At 33.0% G+C, this 20,133-nt stretch overlaps 1 protein-coding gene across 1 annotated transcript in view; it reads right to left on the bottom strand.

Moving 5' to 3' along the window:
- Positions 1-564: 564 nt before the first annotated feature.
- Positions 565-20,133, bottom strand: part of LOC108913162 (monocarboxylate transporter 2-like) — a 63,451-nt gene continuing 43,882 nt past the window's right edge. Inside the window, exons 4-9 of the mRNA XM_018718648.2 lie at positions 8,738-8,895; positions 7,928-8,103; positions 6,808-7,090; positions 6,506-6,680; positions 2,790-3,059; positions 565-2,590 (exon numbers count right to left, since the gene is read on the bottom strand). Of these exons, the coding sequence (XP_018574164.1) occupies positions 2,070-2,590; positions 2,790-3,059; positions 6,506-6,680; positions 6,808-7,090; positions 7,928-8,103; positions 8,738-8,895 (1,583 nt within the window). The 3' untranslated portion in view covers positions 565-2,069. The remainder of the gene's footprint in view (positions 2,591-2,789; positions 3,060-6,505; positions 6,681-6,807; positions 7,091-7,927; positions 8,104-8,737; positions 8,896-20,133) is intronic.

Genomic DNA, 20,133 nt, shown 5'->3' with positions numbered 1-20,133 from the left:
TCCACCGAGGGCCCATGTCAATATGGCCGATACAAACGATCATGCTCCACGACAGTATGCTAAATAAAAATGCAAATATTTTTTCAATAATTCTTTATTTTTGAAAATAATGAATAGTAAAAAACACACATTTGGACGATCTTTCTTCAGAAGGTGTACTAATATCAAAAACGTATTGATGATGCAAAATGCAAGGTACAAATGTACCTATAACCTTCTTGAGAAAGCAGTCATAACAAATATAATAAATTAGAAAGTACACAAGTACTTTTCATAATTAAATTTATGAAAAAAACATATTTTTTAAGTCTCGAATCATTTAACCATTTACTTATCTATCTATTATAATTAGGTAATTTTATGTTTACATTTTAAGTGTAATTTGTTCCCTCTTTTTTCTTGTTTTCTACAGTACTTATATATTTGTTTTGAATTAACTCCTATATTTTTTACATTCATTGTTTTACTACTCATTTTATATTCTAAATTGATTTAATATAAACAATAAGTCACAACCTTTAATATTGCTTTACATCAAAAATAAAAAAAGACATTTTTGGCACAGTACTTGAAATAATTTTATCCGAAGATTAGGAAACAAATTTTTTTATGTAAAAAAAATATCCTGAATATCTTATATTTGGTTAAAATAATATAGATAGTCCGTCCATATAAAAATCATTTTTCTACAAACCCATATTCTATATACTATATAACTATTTAACAGAAAACTCTTACAAGAATAAAAAAATTATTGGACATCACAGAAGACCATAAATGAAAAATGCCCTGTATTTCTTAAATGAGTAAGAATATTAGGATCTAAATTATTTTTTGTTTAGCATATCTCTTTGGAGCACTATAATAAAACTCCCTAAAATTGTCGAAATTGGCCCTTTCTGTACGTAAATTTAAATATAATTTCATACCACTGACATAAACATAAGGAATTAGGTACTGTTAAAAGACGTTTGTAGAAAAAATCTTATTTGCAACTTGCAACACATGAAATACATTTTTAAGCACTTGATGTGATGACTAGAGTTTGACATTTGTGTGCTGTCTGTGTCTGGACATCATCTGGTTTTCTCCAGATTCAAATTAGTAACCTGGCCAGTACAAAGTACAATCTCAAGTATTCATTAGGATTGTGTTGTACACATTTACCTGCACTAAAACCATACATTATTAATCAAATATTTCAAATAAACTTCTTATAATCAATAAAAAAATCTTTATAAATTGTTACAAGCTTGGACTCAGATCTGGATCATCAGTCTAGCGTCCAAATTATCTAGGATTAACTACAGACTCATGATTGATACAAAGGTACTCTTTAGCCAAACCCAAAAGCAATGAAAGGTCACGAAAAGTGTCATGGTAGGTCCACTGCTAAAAATAAAACTGAGAAAAGGCTCAGTAGTAAGTCTTAATGCAAAGTGTCAACGGGAAACTCCAATCTGTGCTTGATGAGCCTGGTGAATTGTTGGAGAATGACACACTAACCCAATTCCTCAGGGTCGAAGCTACATTATTAGCTAGTGCTACTGAAAGAAGGGCGTTAGAGAGGATAGAATATGACAATAGTATAGGATTAACCACATGAAAATGTCCTTTTTTAAATCAAGTTCTCCATCTCATTAACAATAAGGGCTGGGGAATTTTAGAAACCTCCAACACAGTGTAAATTAGGAGATAGTTTAATAAATTTATTAATTTGATGGGCACAGATCGGATGTGGAATATTTTTTTATTTCTTTATATGTCCATGCTACCAAATTATCATAAGGCTCCCTTATTGCCGCATTATTCGCATACTGAATTGTCAAACTCTGGTGATGACTATTAATACATCTTGTCCTTAAACAATTCTAATTCACAACTTAAAATATAGCTATTTCACACCTAAAAAAGAGTGATCACAATGTGACGCAGACTATGGTAGAACGGAAACAAAAATTATTAAATATTATATCTACAATAAGGTTTTAAGTCTTTTGTAATGAACTAACCTAGTGACTAGAAAAATTAGCACCTAAGAAGTGGTCTCGAAATACTGTTAAAATTCCTTAAACAGACGTCGTTATCTGCTCTATAACTTGTATATTTCTTACGATGGGCCTTCTACAATAGTCCCACCTAGCTAACCCTTCCGGGACACTTTTACTTGGCCTAAGAACTCCTCTCTTCGACCTAGGCAGGGTGTACCTAATATAGTCCTGGTTGCACATACCCTTCGGGTGCTGATATGGAGGTCGGTCGATGTTAGCAGCGTAACTCAGGCTCTTGGGTAAACAGTGAGGCGAGTGTTCCATTTTGTGCCTGTAGGAGTGCCTGTGCAAGTTTGACTTATCGAAGTGGTCGCTGTAGTTCGTGAAGATCCTTTCGTAGTGGTTGCTGCCTTGTCTGTAGAATGTGTAGGGAGGTAGCTCAGGCGTATACACGGGGTTGTAGGGGCCTAAAGGACAAACGCAGTCGTTTAGGTTTAGATTGGCTATTGTGCAGCTGTTCAGGTTGCAGTTGTTCGCGTTGCTGTTTATCATGGGGTTGTGGTCCTTTCTTGTGCCCACTAGAAACATGAGGCTGGCTCCTGAAAGCCAAAAATAGAAGAATTTTGATGGGATATTGAAGAAAGCCCGATTTTTAGAAATAATGTCTTTAAATTAGCCTGCAATATTTTACTTGCATATTTCTTCTCTTAATTTTAGAGGTTAGAAAAATATTGTAATCTAATTTTGAGACACAGTGTATAAAGAAATTCTGCACATGCACTTGAAACCAAAACTTACCGATAATCGTAGTAACAAAACTAAAATAATATCCCGCCTTGGGGTATGTTTGGTTTATGTACCCGGTGATAGGTATTCCGAGCAATACAGGTAACGACTTAGCACCCTGTACAAAGCTCCACGCTTTGGTGAAGTGTCGACCCTTAACTCTTTCCAATGTGAACATTTTCAGAGAGTATGTAAATCCGCCTAAGCAGATACCATACAGCCATACAAATAGGACGTATCCGTGATATCCTTGTACAGCACTGAGGGCTAGAAGAGATATTCCTGCAAAACAGAAAAATTATTGAAGGGATGCCACGATTAAATACTTTAAAAAAAAATAAAGCAAAGATAATGTTTATGGTTTGCAAATTAAAATGATTTTTTTTAACAACTTAACAAATCAAGTAAATAAATCGAACTTATTCCAACTTGTGGTTCATCGATAGAGTGATTCGTCAAGAAAGATATAGCATTGCCATTTTGTTTTGATTGAATCCAGTATACTGTAGATTTACACTTAAGCAACTGGCTAATATTGACCATTGTTGATACTGGCATCATTGGAAAATAATAAGATATGATAGAAATGCCTATTGAAATGTAAAGGAAGTTTTTAATTCAGAAAATTCTACTATACTCCGCGGTAGTAATTATAGAGAGTGACTCATCGCTAGCTTTTGGACTAGTAAGGGGGATGAAGTGTGCCAGGAACGAAAATCCATTGGCGTGTCTGCGTAAAAGGCAACAAGATATAGAAAATATTGAAAAAAGATAATAAAACATAACATCTAATATTTTTTTACGGTTTGCTATAACCGGCACTTTGATCCATTTTAATTATTACAGCATTTTAAAACCTCCCAGTTGTGTTTTTTTAATTTATAAATTTATTATAGCAATGGAATTAGACCCCTCGTCTATGCTTATGCTATGACGTTTCTCAGGACGGCTAAATCAAGTCCGTTTACACCCACTAAAAAAGAATTTCCCTATTCCCTACCAAGTGCAAAAGACAGTGATAGAATATAGATCGACGTTCAGTGTAACTCAGTCTATAGACGATTATAGATTCTATCGATGTGCGTAGTGAGCGGCACAAAGATAAATAATATTGAACCGTTATAAAAATCATTTTATATTTTATGCGCATTATAGTAATAGTGTATTTATATTAAGTCTTAGTCACTCTCTATAATTTCGACCGCGGAGATAGTAACGTCAGCATTTTGTCCATATTCACTGTACACAGGCTGATTCACAACTTATCACAAAAAAAAGTAGATGTACAGTGAGTTCATGCAAATACCATAAAACATAATCAGAATAGCCATTTACAAATTTATTTACATCCCATTGGTATTTTTTACGTACAGTCAGTTGGCATGTACAAAGAATTTACACACAAAAAATGAAAAAAAAAAATAATGTGATAATAAGTAGTGTTTTATTTTCCCTTTCCTTTATGGTGAAGGTGGGTAAGGTCATGAGTAAAGCATCTGACACATGACTAGCTCCTAATATACACAAGCCATTTTGAACACTTGTAAGACTAATGCAAACAAACCACGGTAATAAGAGCACTATTAGAACCACAGTAATATTGAATAAATAAACATTTGTCAAATCAAATCAGCTGAAGTTACCTGGAAACATTTTTCTGGAAACCTGTATAGATATTTATTATACAAGGGAAAAAATTACTAGATTTTAGCTCGAGGTTGTGTTGTCTCCCGACGCGAAGCGGAGGGATACAAAAAACCGAGAGGTAAAATCTACTTTTTTCTCGTGTATAATACACTATTTTTTTCTGTGACGGGAAAAACAACGATTTAATATTGAGAAAACATTATTACAATATATTAGTCACTAAAGTTTTAAATTGGTAGGCTGTTATACTTATAGCGACAATTACACCTGCGTTGCTAAGGAAACCTTTAAAGTAATCAAATATCTGTCAATTTTATTCTGTGATTTGATTTAAAAATTGCAAACTTAGTGGTTGTTTAGTAGCTATTTTGAATAATATAAAGTTAAAAAATGTCTGATTCCGAGTTTTTTCTGACTCCACCGGAGTTAGTAGAAGCAGCGAAAGTAGCGTCACAAAAATTATTGTCAGCTAAATCGCGGAAAATTTACGAAACCGCGTATTTAAGATTTATGGAATGCAAGATGAAAAAGATATGCAGTTCTTTTTCGGAGACGGTGTTATTGGCTTTTTTTTGTGGAACTGGCAGAACAACAAAAGCCACCAACAGTGTGGTTGAATTATTCAATGATTAAAAGTATGTTAAAATCCAATAATAATATAGACATTTCAAAATATTTCAAACTAATTACATTTCTGAAACAAAATGGGAAAGGTTATACGCCCAAGAAATTGCGATTTTTACGATTATACAAATTAATGATTTTTTAAATAATGCTCTCCTGATGAAGTTTATTTAATGGCCAAGGTTGTTGTTGTATTTGGGATTGCAGGAGCTTGTCGAATTTGTGAAATCAGCCAGGTAAGATTAGATGATATTGAAGATTCGGGAACGCTATTAATTTTGAAACTTAAGCAAACAAAGAATGATGTAAACAGGAGATTTGTAGTTACTGAAGAATATGTTAAATTTTACCGAATATACATAGCCCTTTGTCCAGCAGCAGCAAAAGATCGTCGCCTGTTTTATGCATATCGCAATGGGAAATGTATCAATCAGGTTGTGGGTAAAAATCAGTTTTATAAGGTACCTGAAACAGTAGCTAATTTTCTTCAACTTGACAATGCTAACTCATATACAGATCATTCATTTCGGAGATAGTCTGCTACATTTTTAGTTGAATCTAGGGGAGACTTGATGACACTAAAGAAAAATGGCGGTTGGAAGTCATCAACGGTGGTTGAAGGATATATTAATGAATCGGTAGCACACAGGACAGAAATAGCTAATAAAGTGTTTAGAACGTGTGGCAGTGCTGAAATAACATCCGATTTGCGACCAGGTACATCTGTTCTGTCCATGACAGAAAAAAATACACAAGAAAGTTCGACTGTTATACCGAATAGTTTAAGAAACATGTCATTTATGCAATGTACATTTAATAATTGTACTTTTGGTGTAAAGGAAATGTAACTTCTAATAAAATATTCTAAAATTAAATATCTACCTTATGTATACTGTATATATCCGGGAAAAAAGTACTCACTTTTTTCCTGGGGAAAACAGCAGTTTCATAAAAAGTGAAATTTTGTTACCTGTCAACAGAGACAAATTTCAAACTTTTTTCGCGTTACAGAAAAAAATATTTTATTAGAATTTATTTGGCGATACTGAATTAATGCGGCAAGTTACAAAGTTTTTTCAAGTAAGTTGTGAACTACCTTGTATATCATAGCATATCACCAATTCGCGATTACTGTATCTATGTGCCATTGTAATAAAATACTATCCACTAATAGCAATAATACTTGATTACAATTTTATTCGTACTAGACTAATACTGAAACATAAGACACTTTCATACCTACAACCAAAAATAGCCAACAAAACAATCAGACTTCAGACAATATTCTTCTTTCATGTTAAAAATAAGTTTGCAAACATTATGTTTAGGCCCAATGGATACTAGAAAAAGCACATTAAACTCTTGTGAAGCATAATAACTTTCCAAATTTATATTAAAATTTTCTAGAATCTCCCATCTTTGTATCGCATTTATCTCTTTGAGAAAAGACAACTTACCTATTCCCACCATGGCAGCTTGGCACAGGTACTGTCTAGAGATGAGACATTGAGTGCTAGGCCTTACTATAACCAAACCAAATCCAACGCAACCTAAGGCAGAAGCAAATCCCATGAAGGTCTGTAGTACCACCAAACCACTCTCTTCCAGTCCTTCTCTATAACCCTGGTATATCTAGAAGTAAACTATTAATGAGAAGTTTGTAAATGATTTATATGCATCTAAAACAAGTTGTAATATGGAATAAATGGAGGTATGACCAAATAAATTAATTTGCGAATGAATGCATAAATGTACGTACCAAATAAAAAATTGGGGCATATACTCCAAGAGCAGCAAAGGCACAAGCCATCATAAGTACCCTAAGACCGCGACTTTTTAAAGGACTAAAGTCAAACATAGGAGGCTTGGGTATCTTCGTGTGCGTCTTCTTCTCTTTCATTTTCTTTCTTTGGTTTTTTAAATGAGTTATGGCTCGTCTTTGAGGGTGATATAGATTCGCCGATCTATAAACTATCGGAAGAAAAAACGCTAAGGCTAGAAGACCTGTTATCGCTTGCAGGCCGAGTCTCCAGCCCAGTTTGCTAAAAATAGGAATGGAAATAGAAAGACAGCAAAAAATAAACTTTTATACTCCAGTGCCAAAATAGTAAGAAGTGATCCATTCTCAGTATGTAGTAGCATACAGTACAGTACAGTACAGTAGCATTATTTCGTTGAGTAACGAAAATTTAAGCAAATTTTCGTCTTTCGCGATTAAATCTTCCTACGGATAGCATATTTAACATCATTGCTGATTTAATTCCTTTTTCTAACACATGTTTCGCTTTTAGTTTTTTTTTTACATTTTCACCAGTTTTTTAAGGTACGATTTCCTGACATTTTGTTAAAAAACTGCACATTTCCACGGTATCGTTAACCGTCCATATCCACATTCCGTACTAATTTACGACTACCCCGATTATCAGATTGGTCCCTCACACCTGCCTGTGATTCTATTGTTAATAAATAATATTTATTGACATAATTGAAATGTGAAAATAAAAACACAACTTTCTCATGTGTACGCCTATGACGCGCACTGACACGCCTCAACTGAAACTGAGACATGGCGGCATTTCAATAAGAGGTCGAACCATTCAGCCTCAGTTGTCTCTGTTATTTTTATACACGATAGGCAAATATCGAAATAAGCACTTGCGACAACAGAACATATTCGCAGTGTGCACACGCAAGCTGAAAATATTATCGAAATACTAGTCAAAATAATCGGCTTATTACAATTTCCATGTAGAAACTACACAAAATTAGGTATTATATTGGATTAAGTAGTAAAAATTATGGTTTGATTTCTATTTGTCAATATTTTGGCACTGGAGTATAGAACTCTATTTTTTAATAATGAATTGAACATAACTTACCCTATAGCTTCTTTGTACAGTACTGAAAACAGGGCTACGCCAACTCCTGTTCCAGCTTGGGCAACCATTTCGACAAACTCCCTTCTTCGCTTGAAGTAATGGCCCAACACGAGGGTGGAGGTTTCCCGAACTACTCCAGCCCCTATACCCAGGACAAGGCCGTAGCTTAACAAGGCCTGAAAGATATTTAATTTAGTTTGTTGCCACGTCATCGGTCGTTATTCTTTATATGACAATTGTGTTCCTTTAACCTCATGCTTCTGTCCTTGTTTGTCCTATGTATACTTTGCCCGGATCTTGGAATATACTTGCAATTCTTTTTGGAAAAAGCTGTCGATATCTTCCTTATTGTCTACATTATAGGTTCTTAAGTGAAGAAAAGTTACCTGACAAGGTTAAAGAAACACAAGGTTGTCTAAGGAATAACAGCGTAGAGAAATCAGGGTTTGCTCAATCAAAAGATATACGAAGTGAAGAAAACAAATCATCGTTCTCAGCATAGGGTATTAGCTTTTTTATAAACTAAATGTGTGACAAAGATACAGGCCACTATACTAAACCTGAATGATACTAAAATTTTAGTAAAAGACAGAGAATGAATAGAACACCATACACAGTAAATGTAACTATTGGTCAGACAACTGTTTCTTTTGATGAAGATAGATGAAATACCTTTCAAAATGTCAAGCAGTCTATACCGACTATGTGGCAACAAACCTTGGAATTGTATAATCATTAACAACTGTTACGAAAGCTTGCAAGCCAGACACAAAATGCTTCCTACCCACTTAAGGTTGAAAGTGTTCTTACCTGGTGAAATTGCACTGCAAAGGAGGTGAAAAGGCAAGCTAGGGATATGACTAGACCTCCTAAGAATGCTGCTAGTCTTGTGGATTTTCTTCTGCAGATGGCCACTATGATTGGCGATGTGAAAAAGGACACACAGAGGCATAGCGCACCCATCCATGCTAAAAAGGACTTAATAGTAGTTATATGCCTAACGCCAAGATGACAGGAAGTTAATTTAATTGAAAATGAACTAAGGACTAAAGTCAGTCAGATTAATTTAAAATTTGATTTTAATTTTGTGGTATTTCTGGAATACCACAAGGCACCCATATAGGGCCCCTTCTGTTTTGATTATTTATAAACAACATTGGCTTCTATTTTAGATAAATTATAATTCATTTGCTGATGACCACAATATATCAAAATAAATTCGTTGTAACTTTTAATTATTGTAGTAAGTTGTAGTGGTGGATTTTAACTTGACATCGCAAATGTTATAAAATAATAAAGTGAAAGAGTCTTTAACGGTCGGTTATCTGTTGAGGCTCGTTTAGCATAACAAAATGCTTCGACTAGATTGAATTTACCGTAATACTTTTTAAAATAATAAGTTGAGTAATCTGGTAGTAATACTGCAATACATTACATTTTCAATAATTCATTACGGCGTTATTTATATGTAACTCATTAGTTACAAGCAATAGCTGTTAAAAAAAGATTAATTGATGTGCACAATTACAATAAATTTAATAACATTTAAACAATTTTTTTATGCATTTACAAATTTAAATGCTTTTTTGTTGAAAACGGTTGGCTTTAGAGATATTTAGCAACGTATACCTTTTTTAAGCAGAAAAGTTGGGGGAAAAGATTTTTCCAGTCCAAAGTGAACGTGTCACAAAAAAGTTTTGGTAATTTAAATGCGTCCTAATGATTGCTTGTGGCGCCCTCTAGAAGATACAATGAAATTGTCAATAAATTCGAATTTCTCATCCCAAAAAAACCGCCGGATACGAAATTTCTCGAAATTAGCTAGAAGTAGTAGAAAGATATTAAAGAAAATGTTTTTTTTTCAACTTCAACACCCTGTATCACAAAAACTTATGAGCAACATTGTATATGAATTTTTGCCATTAATTTTCGTCGTAGAATCTAGTGGTAAAGTTTGGTTCATGTAATGATACTTCCTTTGCTATTTTATATACAGGGTGAGTCATTAATAATGGTACATAGCTTAATGGCAGAATGTTAACGTCAAAATACAGCGATTGAGCCAAACATGCCTTAATCAATTGTTGCTCATTTTCGTTATACAGGGTGTTAAAGTTGAAAAAATATTTTCTTTTTTTATCTATATTTTAAGTATGTTTGGACCGATTGTTTTGAAAATATGTAGTTTTACGTTTTTTGAGGTGGCAAATAAGAATATGCAAATAGTGTTGAGGTCACGTCTAGGGGGGCGCTAGTTGTACTGCCCTGTCAATGTAAAAATATGTCTAACTTTTTATATTTTATAATTCTGAATTTTTTACCTAGAAATTGTTAAATTGTTTTTCCTTGTCGTTATTTTTTAGAGAACAGAATATGTTAATAAAAGGATAAGGAAGTGCATTGAAGTATTTGAAGTTGCTGGTAGTTAATAATTTGTTAAGATATGCATAATAAAATTTTTAATTGCTGTAATGTTTGTCTTAATTCTTAATTCAGGCTTGGTATCTTAAGACCTGCTAATTTTCTAATTTAATTCCCGCCGAATCTCGAAAACTTGAAACGTCTGTATCTCGAAAACGGTTTAGTTTATCGATTTGTAACTAGTATACCTTTTTTATTTAGAATTGAACGTATTTCAATAATTTGTAGTTAAAAAAATCAAAATTGTAAAATACAAAAAGTTAGATAGATTTTTACATTGATAGGATAGTATAACTAGCGCCCTCTAGACGTTACCCCAACACTGTTTGCATATTTGTATTTGCCTCCTCAAAAAATGTAAAACTAAAAATTTTCCAAACAATCGGTCCATACATACTTAAAATGTAGATAAAAAAGGAAAATATTTTTTCAACTTTTAACACCCTGTAGAACGAAAAGGAGCAATAATTGATTAAGGCATGTTTGGTTCAATCACTATATTTTGACGTTAACAATATGCCATTAAGCTGTGTACCATTACTAATGACTCAGCGTGTATAAATAAAAACAATACGCGTAGTTATTTATTTATTTTATAAATATACTACAGTTAAAAAAATATGCTACTACTTCTCCCACTCATTATGGAACTGGGACTAAAATTTTCCAAGGAACCAGCGAACTTTTCTAAACTGAGCTGACTCAGCTCGTCTTTATTTTGCTGTAATTGATTCTGCATATTTAAGAAATCTTCTCTCTTCAAGTCGTGGATTTCGTCACAAGCTCTTTTCCATTGCTCTTTGAAGTACCACTTGGCATTTTGAGCGTCCTCAAATTTTTCTTCTAACACTCTGAGTTCCTGCAAGAGATTCGTTGTTTGAGTTTTAGTGAGCGTCGATTTTTCTACCGACTGGAGCTTTTTCCGCTGTTTGCTGATCATTTCCATAAGGTGCTCGTTATCTCTTTGAGTTTTGCTTAGTAGTTCTATAAGTTCCTTACTGTTTCCAGTACTGTAGTTTTTCCAGTTTTCCCTCAGGATTTCTTCATACAGATTGACGCTGTTATTTCTCTTTCGTATCAAACCCTTCTCGATCTTAAAGGAGTTAACTTTGTCTTGCAAATTTTCTTGTAACTTCTTACATTTGTTCACGCTTTTGATTAACTGTTCCTCTAACTGCGATTTCTTTTGTTCCCACTCTTGCTGCAACGCATTCAGTTCCTTATTTTTAATTTTTTCTAACTCTTCGTCGAATTTGTCCCTTTGCTTCATCTTCCACTTCTCTATATCACTAATTTCTTTCACGGATATCAACTCGTCTAAAATCGCAGGATATAGAACTAAATTGGAGTTTGTATCAGTCTCTTCCAAATCAAATTCATTCCAGGTTAACAGGACATTTAGTTTAGCAAGTGGTTCGAGGGTTCGAACTGTTTTCAACGCTACATCTTTCTCAGTACGTATATTATTGGAAACCATTGCGTTGAACTCGTATTCTTCGTTCAAACATTTTTCTTTCTCGTCCGTTAACACTAGTTTCGGAGGCCAAGCATTTAGTAAATTCATCGCCTTGTCTACTGTAGAAATGTATATAAGTTTAACGCTCAAATTTTTCAGGGTGATAAATTCGCCTGTTTCATCACTGATCTCGGTGAAAATAGTTATATAGCTTGCAGCTTTTGGGTGGAGGAATTTGAATATGATTTTGGTGTCCTTGGGTGACTTTTTCCATATAAGGCTCCTTAGGGAAACTTCCAATACGTATTTTTTATACACGTCCAAAGGGTTAATATTTTTCGGAGACAATGGGATGCTTCTGATTATAGTATCTACAGATTTCGTTACAAATGGTTGTGCGATACTTGCTTTACTTGGTTGCTCCATGTCGGAGTGCGCTTTAACGTCAGTTTTTTCTAGTTTGTCCAAGATATAGGAACCATTTGTTTCGTCTCCGCTACAGTTTGGCAGTTTCGGTATGTTCGAGAACACCATTTTGGGCTTTGGTTTCTCTTCTTCCTTTTCGGTTTGGAGTTCGTCTGGGCAGTGCTCCAGCCAGGTTTGGATGGATATACAGGGGGATTTCGCAGTGCTACCAAAAGGTACTATGCCGTTTGGCGATGGAAATTTAAAGAAGCATTTCGAATTCTTCGTGGTGAATACGTTGTTTAGTTCGACGTTGGTAGTGCCGAGTTTGTCTGGACCGCAACAAAAGTTAATGGAGATGCTTTGGGTCTTGAAAAATTCGTCCAAAGTGTTTTCGTCTGAAAGTATCTTCACCACGACTTTTTCATTTAGGACGATACAATTATGCAACTCTTTCCGAAACGGTTTGGTTTTGATGGTGACGCCCAGAATTCGAAACGACAAGTAATATTTTTCTTTATTTTGGCTGAATACCAGGATCTCTGGGAGAAGCGTGTCCAAATTGACTACTTCCTCAACTAGGAGGTTCAGTGTGAACGTTCTTAAAGCATCTTCTTCATTACCAATCTGAATATAACCATCATCCAAATATGAAATAGGAAACGGAGAAGTTGACATTTCTTCCCCAACGCTCACCTCTTCCTCGGATATGTAAGGCATCTGTTCCACTGAACTAGATTGCTCTACTTCATTTAAGAGGTGATCCCTCACAGCTAGGGACAAATACAGCTCGGGATGGCTCTGCTTCTTGTCGGCTTGGCATCCTATGAGCTTGTGCCACTTGGCGCCCACTTCCTGACTCGAACATTTTAGGGGGATGATATGGGCGCTCCTAAGGCTCAATAGGGCGAAGCCTACCCGTTCCCTCCTGTTCTGCGCGTCAGTTGTTATGCATTCTACGCGTAGAGGCTGATTGGCGCTGCGGATCTTACGCAGTTCTTTCTTCTCTACTTCCCAAACGAGTTCGGTGTTGAACTGGGGCCTCTCTGTCGGGTGAATTTTGTCGGATTCTAGGGATAAAATTATCATTATTATTATTAGAATAATTTAAGACTGAATTGTTGAATGAATTCTTTCCTAGAATGTTGATAAGCTTTTTATTTGTTAAAATTTTTTTATTTGGTGTAGTTCTTTTATTGAGTTCATTGGGTACAATTTAGTGGCATATGCGATATTTTTGGGCAATTTCCAATTTTTGAATTCTGCGTAAAATTTATTTTCAAATGTATCATACCAAAAAATGAATTATAATATATATTTTTTTTAAATTAGTTGTACGAAGTAACAAATTATAAAAAAGCAGATTTTTTAAATTATCATGTCTAACATCAGTAGCGAGTAAATTTTACATAGGTTTCAAAATTTGTAAAATATGTAGTTACATTTTTAAGAATATAGGATTATACACCGTTAGATTGTATCCAAAAAACCTGTATTAAGTTTGACATTAAAAAAATAAAAGATATTCAGTAAAAAGTTAATTGAATGAAGATATCAACAAATAGTATTTTCCATTTAACTTTTCCTGAAAATAAATCGAGATTGTAACGTCTTAACTACTTTTTTTAAATTTTTTTCGGGAAATACAAGAAACAACTCGGAAAAAAAGCGGAAAAATTGTAATCAACTCTATTTTCCCGTTTTTTCTAAAAATTAGGAAAATTCAGAAAAATGGATATATAAAAAAAATAAATAAGAAGCTATTAAAAACCTATTAAAATATTTTTCCAGATATATTTTGCTGGAATAAATTTTAATGAATACGAATACATTTTAATAAAATTTATACATTTGGGATCAGGATGTCCTCGATTCTTAAATTAGTAGAACTCAAGCACAAGGAAACAAACTGTAAATATAATATTTTATTTAAATCAACAAAAAGAAACAAAACCTTAACTTTTCATAAGTAAACGACGAAAACAGAACTAAATTTCAGTTCACGATAATTAAAAAGCAACATTTAAAGCAAATTAAAAAATCGGGCTCAGAAAAAAGACAATTTCAAATTTACTTAAGGGTGCGATTTTTTGTCCAGTATTTTAGTAAATCTAAGCAAGCTAGAAACAATATCTCTCCACTGTACTAATTATATAAGTTTTCTTCAGGGTATAAGACAACTGACATTCAAAATAAGGAAAAAATCATATTTTTACCTCCTATCTCACGTTTCCTGAACTTTGCATACCTGTTGAATATACAGAAAATCGCGTACAGTACTATAAACACAATTACACCCCGCAGAATGATTTTGGGAAACTATTAACACATGCATTAATAAAATTATTGAGTATCTTTACAGATATGTTGGACAAAACAGAAAGGGTACATTTTCTGATGTTTACATGTTCTCCGTGATCTTTCATTGGAAAAATAAAGGAAGTCGCTCTAGTTTAGCATTACGCTTCCTGGATGGATCTACTTCTATCATTATCTTACTAAAAGTACTATTTCTTGTCTATAAAACACCAACCTTAAAGGAAGATATTTGTGCTTTTAGTTCCAGCTTTTAAACAGGGAAATGTGCTTGCGATTTTTTTATTAAAGTAATTTGTAAAGGTTATTTTTTATATAATAATACACTATTTATATAGTGACTAGAACTCTTTATGTCTTAGACTTTAACAAAATTTCAATTTTTCCGCTTTTTGTTTCATGTATCCTGGGAAAAAATCAGTTATTTTATCTGGCCCTCAATTTAGTAAGAAAAAACACAGTGGTATCTATTTCTCATGAAAAATGAATAATTATTAAATCATTATCTACTTCTTCAGTATCTCCTCAGTATCAAAGACAACGAAGTTACAGTCAGATTTAGTATTTTTGCATTCTTAAAATGAATTAAAGTAATTAGTAGTGATAAATTTTTCGTAAAATGCAGATTTTATTCAATAACGTCATTGCATCATGCATATTCATTGTCATCAAGACGACGAGACCTGACAACTGAATGCGTGACGTCACAATAGTGGTCCAAATCGGCCTATCGACTCTATCCTTTTACCACACTCGGCTCTCTAGATTTGTTTGGGTTGGTGATAACGCAAGTCTCAGTGGCGGCCGAAAGTGAAGAGTTAAATATCCATAAATTAAATGCTCCAACTTAAAGAAAGGTTGCTATGGCAACTGTGGTGTCTCACGATTATGTTAGATATGAATCAGTTATTTTATGTCCACTATCGATCATCTATAAGCTGGATAAGTGCCATTGTGAAGCCAATGTAAAGCTATAAATCGGGAGAGAAAAGGCATTATCAAAAATGTATACGGGTAGTCACTGTTGTGGAAAGACGACAAAATATATTAAATTTTTATTTTAAGTTTATGAAAATATAGTATAAATGTGGAGGATTTATTAAAGTATTCCAATTTGTCGGATTTAAACCATTAATCAAGACGTTTACATAATGGATATGCTTTAAAAAGGATTAAGCATAAGCGGCATCAAAAATTTTATTTATTTCAGTACTTTGCAATAATATTTTCATGAAAATTAAGTTATATTTATATATTTTCTACCTGAAAATAATAGAAATAGTTCATGTGAACTTGGACCGCAAACCCTTTGCTTTTTTTAGATTACCCTTTCATTAAGTATGAAATTCGGTACATTCAACAAATTCTGATTAAAATTTCTAATGGGTAACTTGAATTTATTTTTTTAAATATCTAGAAATTAAGAAAATCTTGAGAAATAATGTAGTGATAATATTAGAAATTTTTTGGAGGCTAAGTCTAGAGGCAGCCAAATTCAGTTTGCTTCGAGACTGCCCGCATGCGCTTTGCTTTAGATTAAGATCTGTCTTATCAAGTTAATAGACCTTTTTAGTAGTGACGTCACATACGCCAAATAATAGGCAACCCCGTAGTACACATTGTCATGAAGAATTTCTCAATTTTTTTCTAGACCGATTTTCGACCTTATGTATTTTGCACATATGCCAAGAAAATGTTTTCTTTGTCATGATATCTTATATATCGCGATATTCTGTTTGAAATATTTATGAAGTTTCAAACGCCAAGTGATAAACTAAAAGAATTATAGAATATTTAAATTTATAGAACAATAGTGACTTTTACAATATGTAATTAATAAATTAAAATTATATCAATGTTATTGAGCATGCACATTAAAGATAATTTCATGTAAGCTAAGTAGCCTCGCAACAGTATCATTCAAGAAAAGTTTGGTTATGGTTATGTGTATGTCAACTGTGTGATTTCGTGCTCTCTTTCTCTTAAGTTTTTTTAACAACTTTTAATATATTATCATGTCTAAAAAGCCAGTTGATATGAGTGCAATTTTTGTGTACTTTAAAGAAAAGAAACTCGTCGAAAAGGGAGGAAATTTCCTTTAGTTATGTACAAGAAATGTTTTATGATGATGAATTTTCAGTTATCAAGAGAAGTTCAAGCTAGTGTGAAGAGGAAAATATATACAGTCGAGGTAAAGTGCTAGTTTACATGCAATGAACCTGTTGGAAATATTAATCTAAACATATCACGTTTTTAGGTTTTTCCAAGTGATGGGCAAATATCCGAATGCATTTATACCTGTCCTAAAGGATTAGATACATGCCATCACATGGCAGCTCTTGCCATTTTTGCTCACCAATATGTCTACTATATGGCCTGCAAATGGAACAAACCAAAGAGTAGTACAGAAAATACATATCAACAAGATCTCACTGCGTATGAGGCTATTCTTTCCGAGCATGCGCATTAGTAATGACACAGATAATGGTAAATGTTTTCTTTATTTAAATTTAGAAATATTCTTTTACTTATATCGTTTTTAACACGTGTTGTTAAATACTTCTAAATCCTTAAAAAATCCGTAAATCCTTAAATCCGTAAAAATAAATTAATTTGAAGTTGTTCATTTTTATATTATCTATGTAAATAGTGCACAAGGCTTGAATTCGGTCTGCCTATGTCTAGTATGTTACGTCACATTAAAAGAGTCTATTGCAGACTAGATGCCAGATGCCAAGAAGCAAGTTGTGTGTTTTCGGTCGCACTAAATGACGTCACAACGCGTTCTGGATCACGTGACAAAATTTAAATCTTTGCATGATTTAAATAATGTATAATTAATTTGTCGCATTAAAGATTTTAATTTGTTTACCACTGTTAGTTGCTGTCGGCTATAGACTGCAAATTTATGTAGTTCTAAAAAAAATTAAATTTTCGTGCAAGTTGCAATCGTTCGAAATCTACGGGGTGACATTTTTTGTAGCGAAGGCACTTTCTCTTTTGAGAAACGACAACTTTTTATTTAAGTTTTTCTCCCGTTTTTTTGTATGATTCAATGTTAGAAGATAAATTAGAAAAAAAGGTTTCTGTAAAAGTGCTTATCATTGAGTTATATTCGCTATTTTTTGCCATGAACGTATCTTTGGACGCTGGAACAAAAACGTAAAGCCAATTTTTTTTCATTTCGTTATAAAAATGTATTTTAAAAGCCCTTGCGAGGTGAACAAAATTTAAAAATGCCACTTCTGTGAATCGTAACGTTCATATTTTAAGGAGACATTAAATCTTTACTGGATTTTAGATTAAGCCCGGTGTCGCATCAACTGGTACATTTTAATTCAAAGTTTTTTTACGACGCAGCAATAAACAACGGAGCTGCAAAAGCGGGAAACTACCCCATAAAAGCTACGTTGAACGGGTAGAGATACTCAAACTTTTTATCTTTATAGTTGTTCCCGGAGCGAAAGAAAGTAATAGTAGCGTTTGCCTCAAATTTAAGCGTCGGATTTGCTCTTTTCTTTGGCTGTTGCTTTAATTGAATTTGTAAGAAAAAAAACTAATGTTTAGGTAGGTAGCATTTTATGCATAACACGGGATTTACATAAATGAGGAGCAACCAAGCAAAAGGCAATAAATCCACTTTTTATGATTTTTGAGATAAAGATGAAAAGTTACTGCATTTACGTCAATCTATGATTTGGAACATCCATTTCGATTAAAACGCTTTAAATGCAATCAAAATAGTCATATTAAGATTACTTAATTACGCAAAATGCGTTAAATCCATCTTTCAACTGAGCAAACTAGCACAAATCCAGTCGAGTTTATCAAAACATCTTAGCAAACAGTGAAGATGACATGGCGGAAGAATACGAAGATGAGGCCAAAGATCCGTGTGATTGCCTAGGCCTAGAAGAAGATGTTGGGTTACATATTTGATTTTTTTGCTACAATATGTTAATAAAATAATTTTTTTTTGCTGGAATTTTTATTTTAAATTTTTTTTACCGCTATATGTAATAGAAAATTAAATAATTTGAACAAAACGCAATAAATCCAACTTCCAGTTAAGCAAAAAGGAATAAATCCACACTGATTGATCTAAATTAAATAAATCCACATTCTGGTTGAACAAAAACTCACAGATCCATAGAAAAAAATTAAATATTGTAAATATTGTAAATATTATAAATATTTAAATTAAAAATATTAGTATTCCGTGTAAATAACATTATTTAAATAATTCTACAACAGATAAAAACATTAGTTTTTACTGTATCTCGTTTCATTAGTTTTTGTTCATTTACTCAAAACCACATATTTTGGATTTATTGCCTTTTGCTTGGTTGCTCCTCAAATCGTGAGATGATCTTGAAATATTTTAATAAAGCCGACAAAATGAAATTTACAAGAATTTAGTAGTTAGGAAAATCGTTGTGGATATACATCCCGAAATGATTCGTCAATATTCCGAGGGAATATTCTTGATGAAAACTTAATGCCACAAAGTTTTATAACATTTTTCGAGCACTCAAAATTAGCGGACCTATAAGGCGACAAAGAGAATTTTTTAATAATTTTTTTTAATATTTTTTTTGTGAGTACCGATTTTCTTTTAATTTTGCAGACTCATTACTAGTGTTCTTTTGTATTCACATTTTTAATACGACTCATATCCTCCAAAGCCAAAAGGCTTTGGACTTGGAGTAATGACTTGGAACTTTTTTATTTGAACTATTCTATAAATCGAATAAAATATAATTAGAGAGCATAAAAAATCTTTAAAAAGGCTCTCTTTCTATATCACGTTCAAATAAATGAGAAAAAAAGTGTGTCATTATCCTAAGGACAAAGGTAGTTTAAGCTTCTTGGCATTGGAGGATATGCAGAACAAAATAACGCGAATGAAGTGTGCAAAAATTGAAGAAAATCGGTACATTCCCAAAATTTTATTACAAAAAATTTATTAAAAAATTCTTTGACACCCTGAAACTCCGCTAATTTTAAGATGGAAAACTAATCATGTTAGCCTTGATTTTTTAGAGGCATAATGTTGGTCCCCGATCCCCGATTATGCAACCTTGCCCCCATTTAAGCTAATTCGTATCTCTTACAGTTTACGAGATCCCTTTAGTGAGAAGCGAATTTGTAATAGCTGTTTTACATTGACAATTTATTGATGAATAAATTGACGAAGTTCTTCATGAATTAATTCACGAATTTATTGGTAAACAGTGTGGTTTTACACTGCTACAGATTTTGTCAAGTTTTTTGATGCATGAATCTATTCTACCAACGAATCAAAGAAGCAAATGAATTTCAAAAATGTCACCTTTCCACTCATAATTGTAGTGATACAACAGCGGTACCGTTTTGACACATATTATATAAATATTAGTGTCTGTAACAAATCAGTAAAAACAATGCAAAACTAGTACGACGCCACACAATTATTTACATATTCCAATAACATAACCTCATTACTGATCTGAGGCTGGAAATCTGTTGGGTTGGTACTTCCGAACTTCACGAAGAAATTGACGAAAATTAGAACATGCTCTAATTCGTCAAGAACTTGATGAATAAATTCATGAAGTTATTTGACAGC

The sequence above is a fragment of the Anoplophora glabripennis genome, unplaced genomic scaffold (assembly GCF_000390285.2).
Source record: "Anoplophora glabripennis isolate ALB-LARVAE unplaced genomic scaffold, Agla_2.0 scaffold968, whole genome shotgun sequence".
Classification (NCBI taxonomy): domain Eukaryota; kingdom Metazoa; phylum Arthropoda; class Insecta; order Coleoptera; family Cerambycidae; genus Anoplophora; species Anoplophora glabripennis.
Note: the sequence above shows the minus strand (reverse complement) of the source record. Positions and strands in the feature narration are given on the sequence as shown.